General features: G+C 38.5%; 1 protein-coding gene across 1 annotated transcript in view; it reads right to left on the bottom strand.

Moving 5' to 3' along the window:
* PCDH7 (protocadherin 7) overlaps positions 1-23,953 on the bottom strand; it is a gene marked incomplete at its 5' end in the record, with an annotated part of 501,653 nt that overhangs the window by 237,219 nt on the left and 240,481 nt on the right. Inside the window, one exon of the mRNA XM_006142842.2 lies at positions 9,998-10,214. Coding sequence (XP_006142904.1) covers positions 9,998-10,214 — 217 coding nt within the window. The remainder of the gene's footprint in view (positions 1-9,997; positions 10,215-23,953) is intronic.

Consider the following 23,953-nt stretch of genomic DNA (forward strand, 5'->3'; position numbering starts at 1 on the left):
AGCTGATGGGTTGGGAACTTGAACTGCACAATTGGCCACGAGGATACATTCACCTTAACCTCCATGCCATCTGCTGGCCCCAAAGCACATTCATTTTTAGTAGTTGTTTATATTTATAAGCAGAGAGAGAACAGAGACATAAAATTAATCTGTTTTATGCCTTAGAACTGCATTTAGCTTCTGCTGCCAATTCCATCAATGCGAAATTCTAGAGCTTTTGAACTAATTGTATGCAGCACTGAAAAGAAGAAAAGAAAAAAAGGAAAATGAAGTTAAAGAAACAGTAACTTGACTTAAAAAAAAATTAATCTGAACTTATCTGAGTTAACATGAAGCCTCCAGGCCAATTTCATAGTTGTTTTTAAACTAAGTCAAAAATAAACAAACAAAAAAACCCCACTATGTTGGAGATGGGTAGATAAAGACAGAGGATATGAGACAGGTAACATTTCAAGGCCTTCTTCCAGCCCCAGACTGTATTTATAAAATGTAATACCTCCAATAAGTGCATTTATAATTGCTTCCTCTGTGTAATTTTTCCTTCCCTTCTCTGTACCTCAGACTACTCTGAATATCTCTAATGAGCTTTCTACTTTTCACATTATACTTAATTTACTGCAATCAAGGTTGTATCTCCCCAACAGAAGGACTGCCATTCTGAAGACAAGGATTCTTCCTCATTTATATAAATTTCCTCAGAGAGCCCTGGACATGTTTTATTTTCAGTATATGGTTGTTGAATCAAAATAAATAAGCACAGGTCTATCACTAAATAATCATCCCACGAAACAAGAGACGTGAAGGATATTGTTTGGTTTTGCTTTAGTTAAGGAGAGAATGTTTTACTTACAAAAAAATACCTGTAACAGAAGAGGTAACAAGAAAGAGTGTTTTAGCCCAGGAGAGGACCACTGAGATGAAACAGATTCTCAATGAAACCAACACTTTAGCAGCCAGTTCCAGAGTTCCTTTACCACACAGAAGACGCTTGAGTGTTGTATTTCGGAAACAGCAAGCTTTTTATACATACATCTGGTGGGAAAATCAGAGGAAGAATAAAAGCATATACCTTGAATAAGCAAAAAGGAATGCAGAAAAGACTGAGATGATACCTTGATAAGTAGCGAAACGTAACATTCAACAGGCGTGCTGAAATTCACAGAAGCAAACGCTTTGAGGGTCTGGAGGCAGCAAATGGACCAACTGACCTCCAGAGTCACTTTGAGATTTCATGAGAGCACGTTCCCTCTTCAAATGTCACAAGGGCTCAGAAGACTGATCTAGTTTTAAAGGACCAAATTAGAATAAAAAGGGTAAGATGGCCACACATTTTATCAGTGTTAATTATTAATACTGAGATTAGAAATGAAAGGACCGAGAGGCCAGTAAGCATACTAATTGGATGTTTTTTTTCCTCTCATTTTCCCTGTCAATGTGAATATTTTGCAGCAGCTCAAAGGGAAATAGATACCTGAAGAATAATGCATTCCACTGGAACACTGAATGTAAAACGCAGAAACCTTGAAAAACAGAGAAAATAATGCAGAAAGATAGTAATGGCATCTCCCCACCTTGGATGACAAAGAACACAATGAGTTCACTGATTTGATGTCAAATGATAAAAAGCTTCATTCCTCCATTTTAGATCCTTGCTAAGGTTATAAGTCACTGCCCTGAGTATCATCCTATGGTACCTTACCCACCCACTCCCCTCCCTTCCACCTCCCCCACCAAATAAAGAAACTAAATTAAAACATTCAAAGGTAAGAATGTCATTCTTACTGATAATTTTAAAATGCTATCTTGCTAGGAATAGACACATTATGAAGCCTTTATGATTAAGCCATTGTGTTCTATCAACTCTACCTAAATTAATACTAATCCAAGTACTTATCATTACCTTTTTTTTTTTTTTTTTGAGAGGTTTTTGCTATAGGGTGCTTGTGCTCACCAGAAGACAAGAGTAAACAGAGAGACAGAAAGCAAGAAATCACCCACCGCCCAGGGAGGATGGCCACGCCGCAATCCCTTCTCCTCCTTTCTCCTCTCAGGATCTTGGGCATGCACTCATACACACCCAGTGTGAGTTTAAGCCACCAGGTCTGGGACTTGAACCGTGCTCGATTACATAGGAATTCAGCGACACAGCCATTACGCTAACTGCTGGTCCCGATTACCTTTTAAGTGATAGTACTGAATGGCTATCATAATCCATTGATAGGTATTACTGATACTCTTTTATTTATAAATTGTTAAATACTATTAGCTTCTTCTACAATTCTTTGATTTGTAATTGAAGGAAGTGGGGCTAACAGATGTCAGAAAATTATGTTCCTAGTAAGATGTGAAACCAGGATTCACACCGGTGACATTAGATTTCAAATTCTATTTTTTCAACCACGATGTTGCCAACCTAACTTCTCCAGATTTCTGTAGATCGCACTGCTCTTTTACCAGAAAGCAGCAAAGATGAGCCCAGACCCAGCCTGGAGACCCAGCGCTCTGCCCACCTTCCACTCATATCACTATAAAGAAAGAGGAGTGAACAGGGATGGCCCATCCCAAAGTGGTGACATGAGGCCTTCTTGGGGATAACTGAGAGGTACAGAGCCATGTTACAATGGGTTATAAACATAGAAAATGCAGCCTCAGCCAGACACTGGGAAGTAGAAAGATTTGGAAAAATGTAGAACCATGAAAAGGAATCCTCAGTAAGATACATGAGTCTCTACCTACTAGGAAAAAAAAATGTTTGAGGCATTTGTTTTTGGGAAATTATGCATCCGCCATTCACAAACATAAGTATACGAGGATCTTTGGAAAGATGTGAGAGGCAGCCTTGCCACATGCAAAGAGCACAAATCACAGCTAGCTGGATGACAGCATGTTACAGATGCCTAATGGAACATCTGGTAGATGAGAGGAAGACTAGAAGAAAGGGTCCTTCACCTCACAAGGATAAGCTTTCGTGTCCATTTTGGCCCTATAAATGGCGTTCTTCCCAGTGATATTGAAATGCACAGAAATATACGGTCAGCTACATCTAGAAACAACGTGAAAAGCCCACGGTAGGCATACAATGGGCTCAGGATACACTTACCATGTGCTAGGCATCAAGGACTTGGCACTCCAAACACTGTCTAAGCACGTGGAGTGAAGACATGCAGAATACAGCATGAATAAAACAACAGAGCCTCCCTTACATCAGTCTGCAAAATTAAGGGAGTTTAGGAGTGGAGAGTTAAAAAAAAACTAGTGCATACAAGTCAGAATTGGGCCAGTCTTGGTGTGATGGTTAAAGCAGTTGGCCGGCCAACTGTGTGGTTCAAGTCCCAGAGCAGTGGCTTGAAAAACATGCCAAGCATGTGTATACGCCCAACATCCCAAAGGAAGAAATGAAAGACAAGGAATTGCAGCATGACCATTCCCCATGGGGTGTGCTTTATCACTCTCTCTCTCTCTTTCTCTCTCTCACACTCTCTTGTTCTCTCCCCAGCAAATACACACACCCTCTGGGAAATTAAAAAAAAAATAGTCATAATTAATTTTGAAAGATTTGAGAAAATCATGAGGCACAAAATTAATTACGGAGTTGGAGTGGTCACATTTGTAATCTCACTTAACTTTCTAAAACCTGCTTTATGGGGCCAGCCAGTGGTGTGCTGGTTAAGGCGGCTGGATCCCACATAGCCAACTGCATGGCCCAAATCCTGGTTCCGGTGGCTTGAAAACTATTCCAGATGCATGTACATGAGTCCCCAAAATTCCAATAAGATAAAGAGGGGACAATATTGCAGTGTGGCCATTCCCCTCTACAAGGTGATTTCTCACGCTCTTGCTTTCTCTTTCTTTCTCTCTCTCTCTCTGGTGAGTGCACACACTCTATAATAAATTTGTTTTTAAGAAAAAGAACAAAATCTGCTTTATGTTGTTTTCAGGGTTTTTTTGTTGTTGTTGATGTTGTCTTGTGTGTTTGTTTTTGCCAGATGGTGTGTGTACTTACTGGAGAGAGGGAGAAAGAGAGAGAAAGGGAGAGAACATCTCATCCCCATGGGGGGGGTGGTCATGCCTCAATACCTTCTTCTCTATTTCTCCTCTTGGGATGTTGGGCATGCACACACATGGTCCTGGTACATTTTTCAAGCCACAGGGTCCAAGATTTGAACTGTGCAGTTGGCCATGTGGGATCCAGTCGCCCTAAACACCACACTACCAGTTGGCCCCCGATTTGTTATTCTAGTTTACTTCTGTGGTGTGCTATTTGTAAACGTTGATCCTGAGAAAAAAATACATGCTGTTTCTACCTGTTTCCATTTTTAATCTGACCAATGTTTTCAATGTCAAGCAAGGAAGTAAAATGGTTACTGCGAGTCGTCTTAATCATAATTAATGTTTTTAAACATTAATTGAGACGAGCTCAATCTACAAATACCTTTCACACAGTTTGTTTTGAGAGAAGCCCCAGAACTGTCTCTCACGCTGGCCTGGGTGGTACCAACCCTTCCATTCACCTGGCCAGAAATGACACTATTTGACTCAGCCTTCTCCTACGATTTAATAAATGCATGATCTAATATCAGAATGTACCTATGTTGAATGGATTGACAGGAAAGCACCTGAGTTTCTTCTTCCCTGCTCACATTAGCACATAGTATCAAATTAATTCATTTGCCATCTTACTAAGAAACATAAAGATCTCTTTCTGGTTTGTAGGAGAGACTAGCAGGTTGTTGGATCAGGAACTTCAGAGTTCATTTAGTTACTTGCCTTAGATAAAATCCAAGCAGACCCAGAGAGTAAGCGCCCTACCCAATACGGAGAGCTAAGTTGTGATGGAAGGTCAGGTGCGGTCTTTTCCTGCATCTCAGTTTCATAGACACTTCCCGTGACCAAGCCATGCACACCAAAGGCAAATTGGCTTTGCAGAATGTTTCAGAGGGGTCTTTGGAAGGAATAATCAGCCACGGCCTGAAGGCAGAGGCCAAGGTAAATACTGACAGGCACAGAAAAGCTGTTAATACCACCCCAGAAAAGGTCTGAAGACTGTTGTCTAATTTAATTAGAGTAAGGGCAACCTCTTGCAGGTCAAGGTTTTGCCATTAAAGCAAGGGTGCTTTTAAGCATAACATTTGCTTTTTACTTGAATTATCAATTCACTGCATCAGGTTTCACTTACATTAACACTTTAATTATCAAATATTTTATCACTACCTACTTCCTTCCCACCATGATTTCCATTGTGAAAAATATTCTAGTAAATTTATGTTAATGAGATAACAAATAACCAACTAATCTTTATCAGAGGATCAGCATGAAAATAATCATAATCTTGATAATATTTAAAGGCAAAGCAATATATATTACTGATCTTTGTAAAGATAAAGAGGGGACAATATTGCAGTGTGGCCATTCCCCTCTACAAGGTGATTTCTCACGCTCTTGCTTTCTCTTTCTTTCTCTCTCTCTCTCTGGTGAGTGCACACACTCTATAATAAATTTGTTTTTAAGAAAAAGAACAAAATCTGCTTTATGTTGTTTTCAGGGTTTTTTTGTTGTTGTTGATGTTGTCTTGTGTGTTTGTTTTTGCCAGATGGTGTGTGTACTTACTGGAGAGAGGGAGAAAGAGAGAGAAAGGGAGAGAACATCTCATCCCCATGGGGGGGGTGGTCATGCCTCAATACCTTCTTCTCTATTTCTCCTCTTGGGATGTTGGGCATGCACACACATGGTCCTGGTACATTTTTCAAGCCACAGGGTCCAAGATTTGAACTGTGCAGTTGGCCATGTGGGATCCAGTCGCCCTAAACACCACACTACCAGTTGGCCCCCGATTTGTTATTCTAGTTTACTTCTGTGGTGTGCTATTTGTAAACGTTGATCCTGAGAAAAAAATACATGCTGTTTCTACCTGTTTCCATTTTTAATCTGACCAATGTTTTCAATGTCAAGCAAGGAAGTAAAATGGTTACTGCGAGTCGTCTTAATCATAATTAATGTTTTTAAACATTAATTGAGACGAGCTCAATCTACAAATACCTTTCACACAGTTTGTTTTGAGAGAAGCCCCAGAACTGTCTCTCACGCTGGCCTGGGTGGTACCAACCCTTCCATTCACCTGGCCAGAAATGACACTATTTGACTCAGCCTTCTCCTACGATTTAATAAATGCATGATCTAATATCAGAATGTACCTATGTTGAATGGATTGACAGGAAAGCACCTGAGTTTCTTCTTCCCTGCTCACATTAGCACATAGTATCAAATTAATTCATTTGCCATCTTACTAAGAAACATAAAGATCTCTTTCTGGTTTGTAGGAGAGACTAGCAGGTTGTTGGATCAGGAACTTCAGAGTTCATTTAGTTACTTGCCTTAGATAAAATCCAAGCAGACCCAGAGAGTAAGCGCCCTACCCAATGCGGAGAGCTAAGTTGTGATGGAAGGTCAGGTGCGGTCTTTTCCTGCATCTCAGTTTCATAGACACTTCCCGTGACCAAGCCATGCACACCAAAGGCAAATTGGCTTTGCAGAATGTTTCAGAGGGGTCTTTGGAAGGAATAATCAGCCACGGCCTGAAGGCAGAGGCCAAGGTAAATACTGACAGGCACAGAAAAGCTGTTAATACCACCCCAGAAAAGGTCTGAAGACTGTTGTCTAATTTAATTAGAGTAAGGGCAACCTCTTGCAGGTCAAGGTTTTGCCATTAAAGCAAGGGTGCTTTTAAGCATAACATTTGCTTTTTACTTGAATTATCAATTCACTGCATCAGGTTTCACTTACATTAACACTTTAATTATCAAATATTTTATCACTACCTACTTCCTTCCCACCATGATTTCCATTGTGAAAAATATTCTAGTAAATTTATGTTAATGAGATAACAAATAACCAACTAATCTTTATCAGAGGATCAGCATGAAAATAATCATAATCTTGATAATATTTAAAGGCAAAGCAATATATATTACTGATCTTTGTATTCACAGAGTATATAATTCATAAGACTTTCTCAAAAAGTTTTTTTAAAAATTTGCTACTGTTTTCTAGTGACCTGAGGGGCATAAGGTCCACAGACTTGGAACTTCCAAAGGGTGAGTGGGTCTCCTTCTGCATTATTTTATCAGGTGAAGGGAAACTGTTCATGCATACAGGGTAATATTTTTCTTTAGCTAATAAGAGAAGGAAACCTAATTCTTATTTGGCAGTCACGTTGGTTAGAATAGGATAAAGCTTGTTTTAAAGGGAATTCACGCACAGGCCCTCTTGATGAAATTTTATTATGCTGAAGTAGAGGAGGCAGATAAAGCTTTTGTAAAGTATAGGTACATTTTTCTGCCTCCTTATTTAAATTCTTGAGTTTCAGTTACTTCCGTGCTGTGACAACTTGTTTTTATCATGAGCTGTCCTCATTCCTGGTTTGCATCGTGACATTGAGCTGTCACGGTACTGCACTGGAGAGTCTCTCCTCAACTTTACAGCAAAAGTTAATCCGGAACAATTAGTAGCAATTGTCTTGTTTCACATAGGTTAAAATTCAAGAAAAATATTTGAGTTAATAATAATTGGGAAATAGGACAGCATCCAAAATGGTATGTTCATGAAAAACCCAAATGAAAAGCCAATACAAATCCTGATTAAAACCTAACCAAGCAAAACACTGCAGATTACCTGGATTCCAATTAAATGTGACAAATGAATACTTGACAGGTTTCAATTCCAATTCTATTTATGTCAGAATGATCCATTAATATTGAAGATGAAATGACCAGAATTCAAGCAATACCATTGTACTTTACAACTATGAGTGGTCTGAGAAATTGGACTCCACAAAACTACAACTCAGAGGTCAGCTGCTAGGTTTGGGGCACCATGCCTCCTTCTTCCCTTACCTATAGATCAGGGTTAACATGAATTACAGCTATCAGATGACAAATGGTTAGAGAAGCTCAGAATTTCAAGTGTCAGTCACACACAAAATCAGAAGAAAGTTACATTATCATGGGCCTTGCTGTAGACAGGACTGAACACATGGTTATAAAAAAAAGAACAAAAAGTTTTCTTTGGGAAATGTTTCTCAGTAAACTTCCTATTCTATTCCAAGATCACCTGTTAAGTTTTCCATATATGTTTCCTTAAAAGTAATCAGTATGTCATTTCTCATATATACTTATGTTTTAATTATTCATTATTTCTCATTTTAAAGGTATTGAACTTTAAACTCACAAGACAGAAAATAACATTAAAATTTGATTAAAATGCCAGTGGTAGGTACAAAGTCTTTTCTATTAACCTAACAGGCAGTCACAAAATAATGACTTAATTGTACATTCCACTGTTTAGAGTTAAGAATGAGCATTTTTTAAAAACACAAATAAAATGATATATTATCAAAAGATAATCTCAGACATAATACCCCTAAATTAATTAATTCTGCCTTGCAAGGTACGTATATGAGTGTGTATATATCTAATTATTATTTTTGTCCAATGCATTCTAAACACTTTTTCCTTGAATGTATGTTTATCACTATTGCGATTCATATCAAATTTTTATACTTGTTTTTTAAAATTACTAAAAAAAAGTTAATTCTTTAAAAACCACACCAAACTCCAACCCACATACGCACACAACACCATACACACAGATAAGCATGCCTTTATAGCCAGAAGGCAAAATGGCATTGAAACTCCAGATAATTAATCAAGAGGGACATCAATCATCAGGCCCTTCTCACCCCATAACAATGTGGACAAATAATTACTTAGTGTGATTTAGCTTAGCAATACCTTCCCTTGGGGTTATGATGTATTACTCTCTAATGGTGGATTTTAATATTCATAGGTAAACTTTCAGAAAAAAAAATCAGCCTCTCTCCTGCATTAATACCCTCTACTTGCATATTATCACTGTACGGAACTAGTAAATAACAAAAAGTTAGAATGTCTTATATCACTTTAGGGGTGAGATAGTGAAAGACATAAATTCGATTTGAGTTTTCACTACAGAAAACTATGTGTGATTTCCGCTTCCTTCCCTTCGATATAACCGTATTTCTTTATATATTTCACATGATAATGAAGGTGGGAAGAACTTTACCATTCCATTATTAATACAAACTTATTCCTCAAACATTTACTCTTGACTTGAAATCTAGAAAAAAAAAAATCTTTGAATTGTCTTTGGGAACATAAACAAATGTGAAAAGGTTCACAAGGACATTTTTGTAACCTAATTTTATAACTTAAAGGATAATGTACGTGTGTGTGTGTGTGCATTTCTGATCTGTATGCACACACATACACACACACATACATAAAGGATATATATGTGTGATAATTATGAGAATAACCTCACAATAGGGTAAGAACATGGAGTATTATGATTTGTTTTCCATCCTTCTACTTGTACAAAAGTGAGAAAAAAACTCAAACTTCAATGAGAGGAAATTCTACGTGTTTACTGTTTACTGCAGAGAACAAGGTAGTTCTGTCCTCCTTTTCTCCATATCGGCTATCACTCAAAAACAGAGGTTTGCAAATGCTTTTCTAAATATCCAGAGGAAGCAAAAGCTGAGCAAGGTGTGTTTATCACCCTGTCCTTTCACTAAGACTGGATGGCTGCAGTTGAAGAAATAGTTGCATGACAAAAATAAACAGAAAAAATAAAAAAATCAGACAAGACCATTCTCCATTGCTATTATTTAGGAATCGTACACTAATTTAGCATTTCTTTTAGAGCAGGTACTACTCTGATTTAATCGTATGTCCGTTTATTTCTGAAGGCTGTTTTTAAAATGACAGTGCCATTCGGGTGAATTTTATCTTTATCTTTATGTTCCTTTATTTGGCATTTCTGTATTTTAGCACATGTTTAGGAGTTAAAATAAAGTCGTTTTGGGTGTCCGCTCTTTTATTTGGGTTTTGGACTGCCTTTCGCGAGGCTACTTATTGCAGCTGACTAGCGTGATTGTGTGTGTGGGTGTTGTGTTTGCCCCTACCATTTTCCATATGCTCTGCCTCACCAACACTGCCATCCGGCGTGGTCCTTTCATAGTTGTCCTCTGGGAGTGGAAGGGCACCCAGTCTTGGCCCTGATGAGCTCTTACTGCTTGGTGTTTCTGACTCCTCCAGCCCGCTGTCATAGCAACTCTGCAGTGACCCCTGATGTGGGTCCTGAGGCTGACTCACAACAGAAAACGTCACTCTACGAAATGGCTGTAAAAGAAAAGATTCTGAATGTCACTGAGATAGAAGAGTGTAAATGATCTTATTTTTTTAAAAAAATACATAAATTACATACAGTAAGGTCTACTGACAACTAATTCAATGCAAAACGGTTAGATAGGTCCTTATCTATTTGGTTAACTGTGTCTTATCTGAGGCAATGCCCAGAGCTTAGATGTTATTATGAAAAAACTGAACATTCCTTTCCTGAAACAAGATAAGAAAACAGCAATTTCACCAAAACATACATTTAAATAAGATACGTTAGTTCCACATTTTCGGTCTTTTTCTATTCTGTAGTCTTCACATATGCGTTTCACACAAATAGACTATGAAAAGCAGGGTCAGTGATTTGAGAAAGCAGTACATATTAAACAAATTCATTGTAAGGTGATTCCATTTTAAATACTTTTTCCATATGATATAATATTTGAGAGTCGAGTATTTTGGCAGTCTATTCAAACTAGTAATAGTAAGCTGTTAAATTCAATGCTAAGAAATCCAAACATACTTATTACTTCGTTCCTACAAATATATTACCTACTGACCTTGACATTCGAAGTGCTTTGTTGAAATAATAGACCAAAGTTTCCTTAGTCAGTAAGTAAAATATAAACTAAAAAGTTTAATTGTGTGTGCTTACTATGATTGCTTATGGTTGTTCTCAAAATTAAAATGATATACAGTCTTTAACTTGCTGCAAAACTTTATCCATTGAGCCCCACAATTTAAGGCGCGAGTAAAAATGGCTGAAGATCTACTGCGTATGGAATTTACATAGTATCTTAACCACAAAATGAAATCCTAAAAATGTTAGCTCATTAAGGGAAGAAATGAATGTCAACAATTGACAATGCCACATGCAAATAATAATTTGAAAAAAAAATATATAACAATGCCCTGTTCTGTCCAAGATTGTTCTTAGCAATCATTTTATTTGAAGAAACTCAAATAAATTTAAAAGTGATGTAAGCACATGTATTTTTAAACTTATATATCTCAACCTGGTATTTCTACAGCAAAGAGCAAAATTAACATTGCTAAGGCATGGTGGAAAAGTTAAGAACCTTATTTGCACTTTAATAACTTGAATGCTTATGATATAAATCATTAGATACAACTGCTACCGATAGAATTTTAGAAATGCTAAGGATTATCTGTACGTGATAGGTTATTAATGGGAAAGCTAAGAAGAGTTACAGCATTTCCTCCTAATTTATAAATTAGCTTGCTACAGACAAACACATGCTTTAACAAATCTTCCTTTTATTTTGTCATAAATAGAGAAGACTGGCAAGACATACTGTACATTCTTGGCATTTCTAACCCAGCACCTCACCCTTCATGTACTTATTTGGAGGATGTAGTCTTTACAAACAATTTCCTTGTTGTTGTTCTAATTCAAAATCAAACTCAGAATGGCTGAATCTAAATGTAAAAGGAGAACATTCCTATCACAATCTCTTTATACTATTTCACCATATTGGGACATAGTATTTTAAAACAATTACAAAACATTTCTAGTATAAGTAACATATACCTCATGTGACAAAGTTTATTGGCAAAAAACTCTCCAGAAACATTACCCTTCTTTCATGAATAATTTTGATATTAGGAAACTTCAGAAAGTATATGGACAAAAGGAATTAACATACAAGTTTATTTTGGAGCAAAAAAAAATTGAAATCAATTTATACCTTTTTTTTCTTTTTTTGGAGAGATTTTTGCTATAGGGTGCGTGTGCTCGCCAAACAGACAGAGAGAGACATAGAGACAGAAAGCGAGAAATCACCCCCCAGGGGGGGATGGTCACGCTGCAATCCCTTCTCCTCCATTCTCCTCTCGGGATCTTGGGCACGCACGCACACGCACCCGGCTTGAGTTTTAAGCCACCGGGTCCGGGATGCGAACCGCAGTCGACTACGTGGGAGTCCAGCAACATAGCCATTACGCTAACTGCTGGTTCCCTACCTTTTTCATAATATGCATTTTTCATAAAATTTTGGAAGATGTTTTATATTTCTTTATTATGGTATGATTATGATATTTTACCCTATATCTAAATAAATATAAAAATGTTTGTATTTACAATGATTTGTCTTGTGTGTGATTATTTCTTTTTTATGTACTTTCTTCATTTATCTCTCCTAGTTAACTGTAAACTCTCTCTGAATTTTTGATGTCTCTGGTGTCAGCCCATCGAAGAGACCGTTGACAGTCTCCTAAAATCAAATAGCTTTTACACACAGATATACTCAGCAAATGCTACTGAAAAGTGAAATTTTAATGACAATGTTGAATTTAGGCAAGGATCATGTAGACACATTTTTAGTCCCAGACATACCAATGTTTTGTTTTTGTTTTTGTTTTTATTTTTTAAACAATATAATAAGAAAAAGGCATGGGTCAAATGCTATTTTTGATTCAAATTTAATGACTTAAATCTTTTGGATTCAGTCTTCACTAATGTAGTAACAAAATAAATACAGAATACATATTATATTAACAAATCATGAAAAGGCAAAAAAATAAGAAATTATAAAGCGATGCTTTATTTTGATCAAAAATTAAGAGAGTGACAACTGGATAAAGGGGATAATCCTAGAATCTGCACTTAAAAATGCTTATTTCAGAGCTGGCGAGTGGCGTGGTGGTTAAGGGCACTGGATTCCCACATGGCCGACCGTGGTTCAAGTCCTGGACCTGGCAGCTTGTTCATTTTCTCTCTCTCTCTCTCTCTCTCACTTTCTCTCTCTCTCTCTCTGTCTCTGTCCCTCTCTGGTCAAATTGAAATAAGCAGATGAATAAATAAATAAAAATCCAAAATTACAAATGATAAACTTTTGTTTACAAGAGAAAAACAAATAAAAACCTTTTTTTGTATTGTCTGAAATAGTTCACAACAGTGTGTATTTGCTAATTATCTGTCATCATAAAGGTCTAATGTGCAAAATATTACATTCTCTTGCAAAATTGTAGTATTGGAACTGAAATTTATTTTGTAATTTTTTTAATGAACTGAAGGAAGTTTTGTTTTGATGTTTTGTTTTTAAAATCCAAAATAAAAAGCACCACACGATGCTTCGTGCACTCTCTTTTCTATCCATTTTAGGCACATTTAAAAACATCCTGTTAGAATTTACAATGCAATATCAACATTATATTACTCTCTCTTAAGTTTAAATTTCAATTCTGCTATTTTGCATAGTAAAATTCTTATGGTGAAGTATTTAAGTTAACCCTATAGATTGAATTGATACAGAATCCCAAAGTCTGAAGGAGAACTTATGGAAACAAGAATGAAGATTTATTAATAATTCCATGAGTACATCAGATATAGAGAGTTTGTCAGATAGATAGATGACAGGTACATATGTGATGGGGAGACAGAGGAGAAAACGAAAAGACAGGCACATAGACAACTATTTACACAAAACACCCAGTTTGGGTCTACTGAGAAGACAGGTAGATTTTATAGCAAAGGTTATGACACAGGAGTCATATGATTTATATATTCCAGAGAGATTGACTGAAACAGAAAGCAAAGCAGAGTGTAGACTTCCTGACACAGGGAATGAATTTGCATTATTTATGGGAGTGTCACTTAGTTCATCACTGACACTCTAAAGTAGAGGAGTTTTAAGTGCTGATTTGTAAACCTAGACTTGTATTAAAATCACTCAAAGAACTGGAGGGAAGAAAAAGAATGCCAGTACCTGACCCCCACTTAAACCCAAAGAATTCGCATTCAGGGTTGGATCTGCATATCAGTAGTTTTTAAAATCATCCAGATAATGAAGAGGCACAAAGAGGAGTGAGAAATCCAACAGTCAAGAAGAATGTAAGCAAAGAGGATCCAAGAAAGTATGCTGCTCCAGGAAGCCAGCTGGCTCCCTGAGTGCCCACACCAGTTTCCAGGGAAAGTTACCAGACTCCTCTTTCCATCTCGAGATCCAGATGTGAAGACATTTAGTGACCTAAAGAGTCTGAGCTTTGTATTTTTCTGTCTAGGCCAATACAAATAAGTGATTTGACATCCTCTAGGTAAGAAAGAGCAATGAAAAGAACATGAAGAAGATTGTCAGCCTTTGGAAGTATGAAGGCATGCTGGGGACAGCAGTGGCATGGTGGTCAAGGCTCTGGACTCCCACATGGCTAACCATGGTTTGAGTCCTGGACCTGGTGGCTTGCTTTCTCACTCTCCCTCTCTCTTTCTCTCTGATGAACATATGTTTCCTATGGTAAATTTAAAAATAATTTAAATTTTTAAATCTTAAAAAAAAATAAAGAATTCAAAAAAAGAAAGTATGAAGGTACTCTAAAGACCTAAGTAAGCAAGGAGTCTCAAACAAAATTATCCCCCAAATCATGAGTAAGTGTGGTGTTTGTGAGTATTTTAAACAAGAGGGAGTGCAAATCAGAGAGTTTATTTAGGTGAGTGAATAATGCAATTGAGTACTGAGGGGCCAGCAGGTGGTATGGTGGTTAAGGCACTGGATCCCACATGGCTGACTACAGTTCAAGTCAAGGACCCTGTAGCTTGAAAAACAAGCTTTGTGTGCCAAACTCCTGAGAGGAGAGTAGAGGAATAGGGATTACGGGGTGTCCATCTCCCTGGGAGAGGGGGTGATTTTTCACTGTCTCCCTCTCTCTCTTGGTGTCTGTCTCTCTGGTGAGCACATGCACCCTATGGCAAAAATCCAAGAAAGGGGGACAGTCTGAGAAGACTGGACAATGGTGAGAAAGCAAGCAAGTGGGGCTGACTAGACACACTCATTACTTTACTGCATTTGCATTTATGTTGTACCCGTTACAGGCTGTTCCAACAATGATTCTATACATTTAAGAAACTCAAAGCCTTGAAGGTATAAAGCTGTAAATAAATGTGATCAAGTTTTAAGTAATAGCGAGGCATGAAAACCTGCTTGGGCATTTAGAAAAGGTGTTTGCAAAGGAGAAGATTTGTAGGTTCAGATCCCTATAAGATAATGGACGGATCAGATATATTTGAGAGCTGATTATAGATTTTATATGTAGGGCTGGCAGCAAAGGATTAAAAACAGGGGGTGGGTAGAAAAATCAGGTCACTTTTAAAACTCAGAAGCCAAGAAAGCAGACCATTTTCAGAAAGAAATAAAATTGTATATGATCAAAGGAAGCAAAGACAGCAGGCAGGATTCTGGCCACCATGTGTCCACTGAATTCATCATTAGGAGGTGACTGGAGCTACCAAGCCTCTAAACCCTGGGGAACCGAGAGAGATTTGTAAATATATGGAGAGACAGAAAAAGTAGTCATATACTACTAATTTTAAACATATGGCAAAAGAGAGCAGGAGGGAAGTAGTTAAGAGAAAAAGACTACAGGGACCAGGAGTTAGTATAATGACTATGTCGCTGGACTCCCATGTAGTCGACCACGGTTCGAGTCTTGGACCCGGTGGCTTAAACTCACGCTGGGCACGTGTGTGTGCATGCCCCAGATCCTGAAAGGAGAACTAGAGAAGGGACTGTGGGATAGCAGTTCCCTACTGAGTACTTCCTCACTCTCTCTGTCCCTATCCCCTCTCCACCAGGCAAGCACATGTTCCCTCTGGCAAATTAATATATGTATTTTTTCCATTAATGATATAAAGACTGCAAAAGGTTACATTTATCTAAATTTCTTTTATCTTTCTTCACTGGCACTGAAGACAGTTTGCTTTACTGTGATGATTTAAAAATGCAAGGGGGAATGGGTGCCTGAAAGCAGAGTGTGGGAGGGGAAAGAAAGTGAACCGAAAAGATCAGTAAACTAATAGGAATGAAGAGAGAAAGGAAACGTAAATAATAATCGTTGCAATAGATGCAAGTAATTTATAAGGCAAGTACTTACATACAATAATACTTACATTCTTAACAATAATATTAATGACACAAAAGGAAAGTATATAAATGTTGAGAAATTTCATGTATGGGTCTGTGGGTGTGTGTGTGTGAATGTGTTTTAGGAGGAAACAAAAACACACTAGAAATAACAGAGAAAGGAAAGGATTCCATTCCAAGAACCCCCATAGAGTCACTGTGACCTTCAACAACTTAGCTGACCTTTGGGGATTGTGCCTTAGGCTGAGGGTCCGCAACATGGAGACAGTTAACACCTGCCCTTACTTACTTAACTTCTCTGAAAATTAATGAGGTAGTTTATGAAAAGAGCCTTAAGCTCCCTCAAAGACATATACTATAAAAGGTATCATACCTCAAGCCATAACCATATAATGAAGGCTATCTCCAGTCATGTTTTAGATTATTTTTTTTTTGAAGAAAATATAGAGCTGGTCGAGTAATACACAAACCTTCTCAACAGAATTTCTAAAATCCATATGGAATTTCATACCTAATTATCCTGTTAATGTAATGTGTTTATTGCAATAGATGCAAGTTATTTATAAAGCAAATATTTACATACAACAATACTCAAATTTTTAAAAGCTCTTCATAGCTAATGAGTCAGTGAGCATGAATACTTCTATATTTGATATTTTAGAAGGGCGTTTATCAGCTGTTATTTGTCTCCATTACGACATACCTCAGACTTTCCCTTGGGGACATACCCTACCAAAGGGACTACTCGGGCCATTTAGAGATAGCTATAAATATATTTGCCATGGCTTGAGTATTTTCCAAAAAAGTTTATGAGATGGAAACTTAAATCTCCAGATTCCTGTGTTAATTGGGGTTGGGACTAGATGAGGTCATAAAGCTTGGATCACTATGACAGCATTAGCGACTTGACAGGAGGAGAAGGAAGACCCAACAGAGGCTCCCTGCTCTGTCTAAGCAAGTGACGACAACCTCTGCCATGTTATGACAGCACGAGGCGCTCACCAGAAGCCAAGCAGATGCCAGCTCCGAGTTCTTGGACTTCCCAGCTTCTATAACGGGGTCCTAATACATCTTGATGCTTTATAAATTACCTAGTCTGAGCTAAGACAGTATTCAAAGGTGAACTCTAGATAAAATGCAATCCCTGGGACACTGGAAGTACCTGTACCCTCCTCCCAGGCCTCAGTTGATGAAAATGCCTAAGAGTTGATGCTGATTTAAGTGACTACAGACTTGTAACCAGCATTCTCCACTCTCTATATAATTGTATGCTCTTTATTTCCTGGAAACCTAGAGGTCACATGGGGAGGAGACAAAAATGCAAATGGCGGGGCCAGCAGGTGGCGTGGTGGTTAAGGGCACTGGACTCCCACATAGCCAACCATGGTTTGAGTCCCGGACCTGGTGTCTTGTTTTCTCACTTTCTCTCTCTCTCTGTCCCTCTCTGGTCCAATTAAAATAAATAAATAAATAAACTAATTAATTAAAAAAATGTAAATAGCAAGGTCTTCTCTGCCATCTGCGCTCGCCTAGTGTTCTAAAACCTGACGATGACAGCTTCTACCTAACCTCCACTCCTCCTCAGAAATGTTGGGAACCCCAAGGGGTGCTATGTGATGCCAGCATCATTTCCACATGAAATTAATCCCAGAGACTTAAAATAGTTTTTTTTAAAAAACATAGCAAGTTAAACTGTATTAACTTGGATTTATTAAGCTGTGGGGTGTCAAATATTCAGTACATCCATTGGTATTTGGTAGTTTCATTTTCCAGGCACACTGGTGAACTCGGGATCAAGAGAAAGTCAGCCCGTGTAGATCTGGAAAGGAGGGGACGCATGCGGATCACAGGAAGCAGGCTTGTTTGAGGACTGAAGCACTCATGAAACAAAAATGAAGTGAGCTTGTGTATTCCTTTGTGTAAAGACCCAGCTCTGTGATTGATAATGTAAAGTCCCTAACAATAAGCTTAAAAGGCAGGTTGCCTAGCAGGTTTAGAGGTAACAGGAGTCCTCATAAGCTCTAGTTCAAATACAGACCAACAGCCAAATCCAATCCTGCTTTAACACAAAGGTTTCCTGGAAGAGTTAAATCTGTACATTTCGAATTCACTAAATGACTGAAACAATGTTCTAAAAAGCATATTTAAAAAAAAAATCTAGGAAGCTGAAGTCAAATTACACTACAAGTATGATAACTGTATCTTTTTAAATATTACCTAGCAGATTTATTTAAAAGTTATTATTTGGGGAGGGGAGGGGGACAGCCTGTGGCCAGATGATTGGGGTGGCTGGATTCTACATGGCCAATTGCCCAGTTCTGGTACTAGACGCAGTAGCTTGAAAATAACACTGAGCATGTGTACACATGTGCCCAAAATCCCAAGAGGAAAATGGAGGAGAAGGGACTGCAGTGTGGTCATCCCCTCTTGTGGGGGTGGTGAGATGATTTTTCACTTACCCTGTCTCTCTGTCTCTGTCTCTGTCTCTCTCTCTCTCTTGTTCCTGTGATCACATCCACTCTATAACAAACTAAAATAAATAAAGTTTTTTTTTTTTTTTAAATTTTAGATAACCCTACAACCACCTTCCTTTTGAACATACTGCTTTATTAACATGTATTTTATATAATCTGCATATTCGGGAAAACTAATTTTAAGATTAACATTAATATCGATATTATTGATATTATTACTGGATTGTTTTCAGAATATAACTATTGCTAAATATTTATAACATTTCCAGGTGTTAGCTTTTTAAGAAAATCTTTGTTAGAAAGTTTGTGTACAGTTTCTAAGAAAAGCAATAGAGACCAGATGAATATATTCACAAGTAATAGTGCCTTTGTTTATATGCATTTATAATTGTTCAATTGAAAGGTAACCATTGCACCCTAAAAGCAAATAATCGGTCTTGTCATCAGACATACTTAAAAATATTTGCCTTTCATTTCCACTTAGCAAAATCTTCCAAATTACCATCTGCAAAATAAAAATAGATTATTTTCCTTGACAGGGCAGTGGTCAATTTTAGAAGAGGAAAAGAAGAAAGACATAAGTTCTAGAAATATCATATTGTTCACAATAGAGTAGAAGAGAAAATAAAGCCCAGGGCTAAGAGTACAGATCCTTTCTCCATGGAGTTCATTTTTTATAACCTAGTGGCACTATCTTTACGGGGATTTGATTTGCAAGAGGAGAGGACCCTAAGGATGGCGTCTACTGGGGAAGAACCTCTGGTTAAATCTATTTCCTCCTTGAATACTGCTCTGTGTCTTACAGACAACTTTATTGGGAACTTTAAATCTGCACCTTCCTTTTTAGCTCCAGCAGTTTCTCCATAAATCGTCTCCTTATCTGGAACTCACATACAGCTGTCTCAGTCACATCAATTATTTCTGAATGGGCTGAAAAGGCTTTTTTATTTTTTCCAATCCACTTAGTTATGTCCATCAAACAGACTTCTAATGACTCTCTTTGTCAGTCATAAAGCACTGAAACAGGCGTGGAGTGGAACATCGCAGTATTAGAAGGAGCGCTGCATTTTATTTTTAAAGAGGAACTGTCTAGCTCTGTGAGATCTCTCCTTGCAAATGATCAGGCACTTGATTCATCTGCACACATGCTCTTTGCTCTCTTGGTGGCTACTGAACAAACATACCTAGGATTCCACAGCGCATTAGGTGGACTCTGTCTACTAGAACCCTCAACCGAGCTTTGAATTAGGTCTTTGAACTTTTGAGGGGCGTCTTCCTTGGCTAACATCTTGAGATGCCTCCAGATTTCAAACTGCTTTTCTTTAAGTCAACACCAGATGAAAGGATATTAAGAAAAGAAAAAAAAATGTTCAAACATTTTGGATTCGGTAATTAAAACTCTCATTTGGGGGAAGGAAAAGCTAAATAACTTGTATTTATTTCTTGTGACTTGACTGCGATTACATACTTGACGTTATTGTTTGTAATGGCACTTCAGAACCTAAAGATGCAGGTGACACTTTTTTTTTGGAGAGCTTTTCACTGTAGGGTGCGTGCGCTCGCCAGACAGAGAGAGACATAGAGACAGAAAGCGAGAAATCACCCCCCAGGGGGGATGGTCACACCGCAATCCCTTCTCCTCCATTCTCCTCTCGGGATCTTGTGCACACACGCACACGCGCCTTGCGTGAGTTTTAAGCCACCGGGTCCGGGACAAGAACCGCGGTCAACTACGTGGGAGTCCAGCGACATAGCCATTACGCTAACTGCTGGTTCCCCAGGTGATGCTTTTTACTTCTGAGTGCAGCAGATCACAAATTCTTAATTATTGCAAAAGACAGTGAAGACGCACGCAAATGGTTGCATCTAGGTGCTAGGTGTATGTGTTCATCACCTGTGTGGTGACTTCTATTGCTGTGCCTATTGGGTTGTCAGAAGAGTCACAATGTGTTTTCCTGGTTTTCTATGCAAAAATATGTCATGACTTTTCCAATGACTCAATACATGTTGTATTAATATTCTGACTTTGCAAATGATAAAACCATAATGAATTACAATATTCAAATTACTGCAAGAACGACCCTAGCCTAATTAAACAAACTAGCCTCTTCTCTTATTTTTTTTTTCATTTTTCCCTTGATGAAAAATATTAGGAAACAGAAATACCCAAAGCCTAAAGTCTTAATAAATGTAGGCAAAGTTTTTCTTTTTTCTGAAAATTCCTAAAAATGATACCGTATTCTTGGGACCAGCAGTTGGCGTAATGGCTATGTTACTTGACTCCCATGTAGTCGACGGCAGTTTGAGTCCCAGACCTGGTGGCTTAAACTCACGCCAGGCGCATGTGCATGCATGCCCAAGATCCCAAGAGGAGAATGGAGGAGAAGGGATTGTGGTATGGCCATTGCCCCTGAGGGGTGATTTCTTGTTTTCTGTCTCTCTGTCTCTCTCTCTCTCTGTCTTTCTGGTGAGCATACATGCCCTACAGAAAAACTCTCAAAAAAAAAAAAAAATCATACTGTATTCCAAAACCCAACTTGCAGGTTTTCTATATTGTGGAATGATTGTTTAATGTTGTTGCTGTTGTCACTGTTCTTGTCTGAAGGCTTTTTAAAACCCCTGGTCCACGTTTTGGTAAACCTTTTCTGTAAAGGGATAGAAAATAAATATTTAAGGCTTCGTGGGTCATTGGTCTCTGCTGCAACTACTCAGCTCTGCTGTTGCAGTGAGAAAGCAGCCACCTAACATAAACTAACGGACGAGGCCATTTTCCAGTGATACTTCATTTGTGGGTGAAGAAACTTGAGTTTCAGACCATTTTCCTACTCCATGAAGTGTTGCTCTTGTTCATGTATTATTTTTTAATATTTAACAATGATAATAATAACAATAATAATAATGATAAAATCAGCCTTATCTGACTGCTATGGTTTGAGTGTTCTTTCCACACCAAGGCTTCCTTACTCTGTAACTGGACACCCACCGGGCAATGCTGGGAGCCAGGCCCAGCGGGAGGTGCTGCAGACATGGGGTGGATCCCTCATGAATAATGGACACAGGCTGACAGGAGAGCGCAGGCTCACACTAACCTGTTCCTGTAAGAGCAGCTGGGGGGTGGGGCCAGCAGGTGACGTGGTGGTTAAGGCGCTGGATGCTCCCACATGGCTGACCACGGTTCAAGTCCTGGACCTTGTGGCTTGCTTTCTCACCTTCTCTCTCTCTCTCTGTCTGTGTGTGTCTCTCTGGTCAAATTAAAAATAAAGGAATGAATAAATAAAGTTAAATAAATAATGAAAAGAAAGAGCAGCTGGGGTAAAAGCAAGCGGGCTGTCCCCGGTTCTCTTCTGCCGGTGCCCACTTTCCTTTCCACATCTCTCGCCACGCCGTGGTGTAGCGTGGGAAGCTAGACAGGTGCTCTCCAGCCACCAGCCCTGCGAGCCAAACAAATTTCACTGTGAATCACTCAGTTTCGGGTACTCTGTTTAGCAATGCGAACAAACCGAGATGCTGGCTGACTGTCTAAAAACAGACACTGGTCTGAGGGACACAGAGGCTGCAGGCTCCTCATTCCCACAGTGTCCCCAGATCATGGCTAATGACGTGAAAGGATCCTAGCCCAATTTCTCACCGAGTTTGCATTGGGCCCATGGGCCCAAGTCTGCCTCTCCCTAATGCAGTCCTAGAGCAAGCGCACAAAGATTTTACCAAAAATGACCCCCAAGCTTTCAAAGGAGCAGCCTACTTGCGGACTATTTGGATTCTCTATTTCGAAGGCTTTTTGCTGGCTTTTGTGTGGGCACTGCACAGCTCATCACGAACCCCACCAAACACAGGCACCAAGAATGAAAGGTTTGTAAACCTCGGTTCATTTTACTCCTTGTTATTCACTGCGGAAACAAGACTGAGTTAAATTGAAACATCTTTTCACCATTATATGAATTGCAAGTTTCTGTGTTAGGCTATACATAAACTATGTTTGTGTTTTCTCAGGACAAAAACGCAAATGTGTGGGGGACACTTCTTCTTCCTCTTTTCAGCCCCAGGAAGTGTTGCTTGCCCTACCCCTACAGCCAGAATAAAACAGGCAGTGCTGGTAACTTTCAGCTCTTCGGACGTGACTTTCCTTTTCACATTCCAGAATTATTCCAACTAGGTACACCAGAAGCTGGCAGAAATATAGATCTATTTCATTCATACCGGTTTCCCATAATGATTCAATGATTAAATAAAATGGAACGTTTACATAAGAAACTAAAGTTGAATATCTGTTATGCACCAGTTCTCTGATAAGGGATGGAAAGTAATTAAAATTTAATATCATTTTATATTTTCAACCATTCTTTCATATACAGTATATCGATGTATCTTTTTAACAACCATAAACATGGAAAGAATTGATATTCTTCCCATTTTGCAGATAAAGTGACATAGAGAGATTAAATTACTTGACCATGGGATGAGCAGATGGCATCATGGTTATGTGGCTGGACTCCCATGTTTCTGTCTCTCTGTCTCTCTGTCTCTCTAGCAAGTACACATGCCCAATAGCAAGTGTCTCAAAAAAAAAAAAATCTATTTGACCATCATGGATTCTAACAGTTGACTGCCAGTGAAACTATAACTTTTTTTTTTTTTTTTGCCTTAGTGGTGTGTGTTCTTGCCAGAGAGAGACAGAGACAGCGAGAAGAAAAATGAGAAATCCCCCTGCAGGAGGGATGGCCACACTGCAATCCCTCTCCACCATTTTCCTTTCAAGATCTTGAGTACGCACGCACACACACCCAGTGTAAGTTTTAAGCCAACGGGTCCAGTACTCAAACTGCCGTCAACCATGTGAGAGTCCAGTGATGTAACCGCTATTCCATCTTTTGGCCCTAGGAATTAGAACTTTTATACCATATTGCCTGATTTATACTGATTAAGGAAAAGGTGTAAAAACATACAGATAACTTCTCACATGGACATTGCAGCTCAATTAATAATTGTCACATTAGATTATTAGGATATTTAAATAAAATATTGATTACATTATTTATAAAGCACTTAGCACCATGCTTTTCACGCAATGGGCCTTAAATGGATGTTACTATGAATAGGTAACTGAAACCTTAGCATAGTCATAGGATGGAGAGTGCTTGCAAGTCGCCACCTTCTAGTACCTGTTAGCTCTTCCTACAAATTAAAACTACAAAAACAGATAGCAAAACGCCTCCACTGCATCCAGATGATGCGCTTGTTATGTTTATTTCTAAGCTCCTAATTATTTTCATATCACCAGTGTGTGTGAAATACGGCTGGTGATCTGGAATCTGAAAGTCATATAGTCAAATCCTAACTCATCTCTTTTCACTGTACAGCTCAGGAAAATCGCTTTGCCTGTCTGAAGCTCAGT

Source organism: Tupaia chinensis, unplaced genomic scaffold (genome assembly GCF_000334495.1).
Source record: "Tupaia chinensis unplaced genomic scaffold, TupChi_1.0 Scaffold000084_3, whole genome shotgun sequence".
Classification (NCBI taxonomy): domain Eukaryota; kingdom Metazoa; phylum Chordata; class Mammalia; order Scandentia; family Tupaiidae; genus Tupaia; species Tupaia belangeri.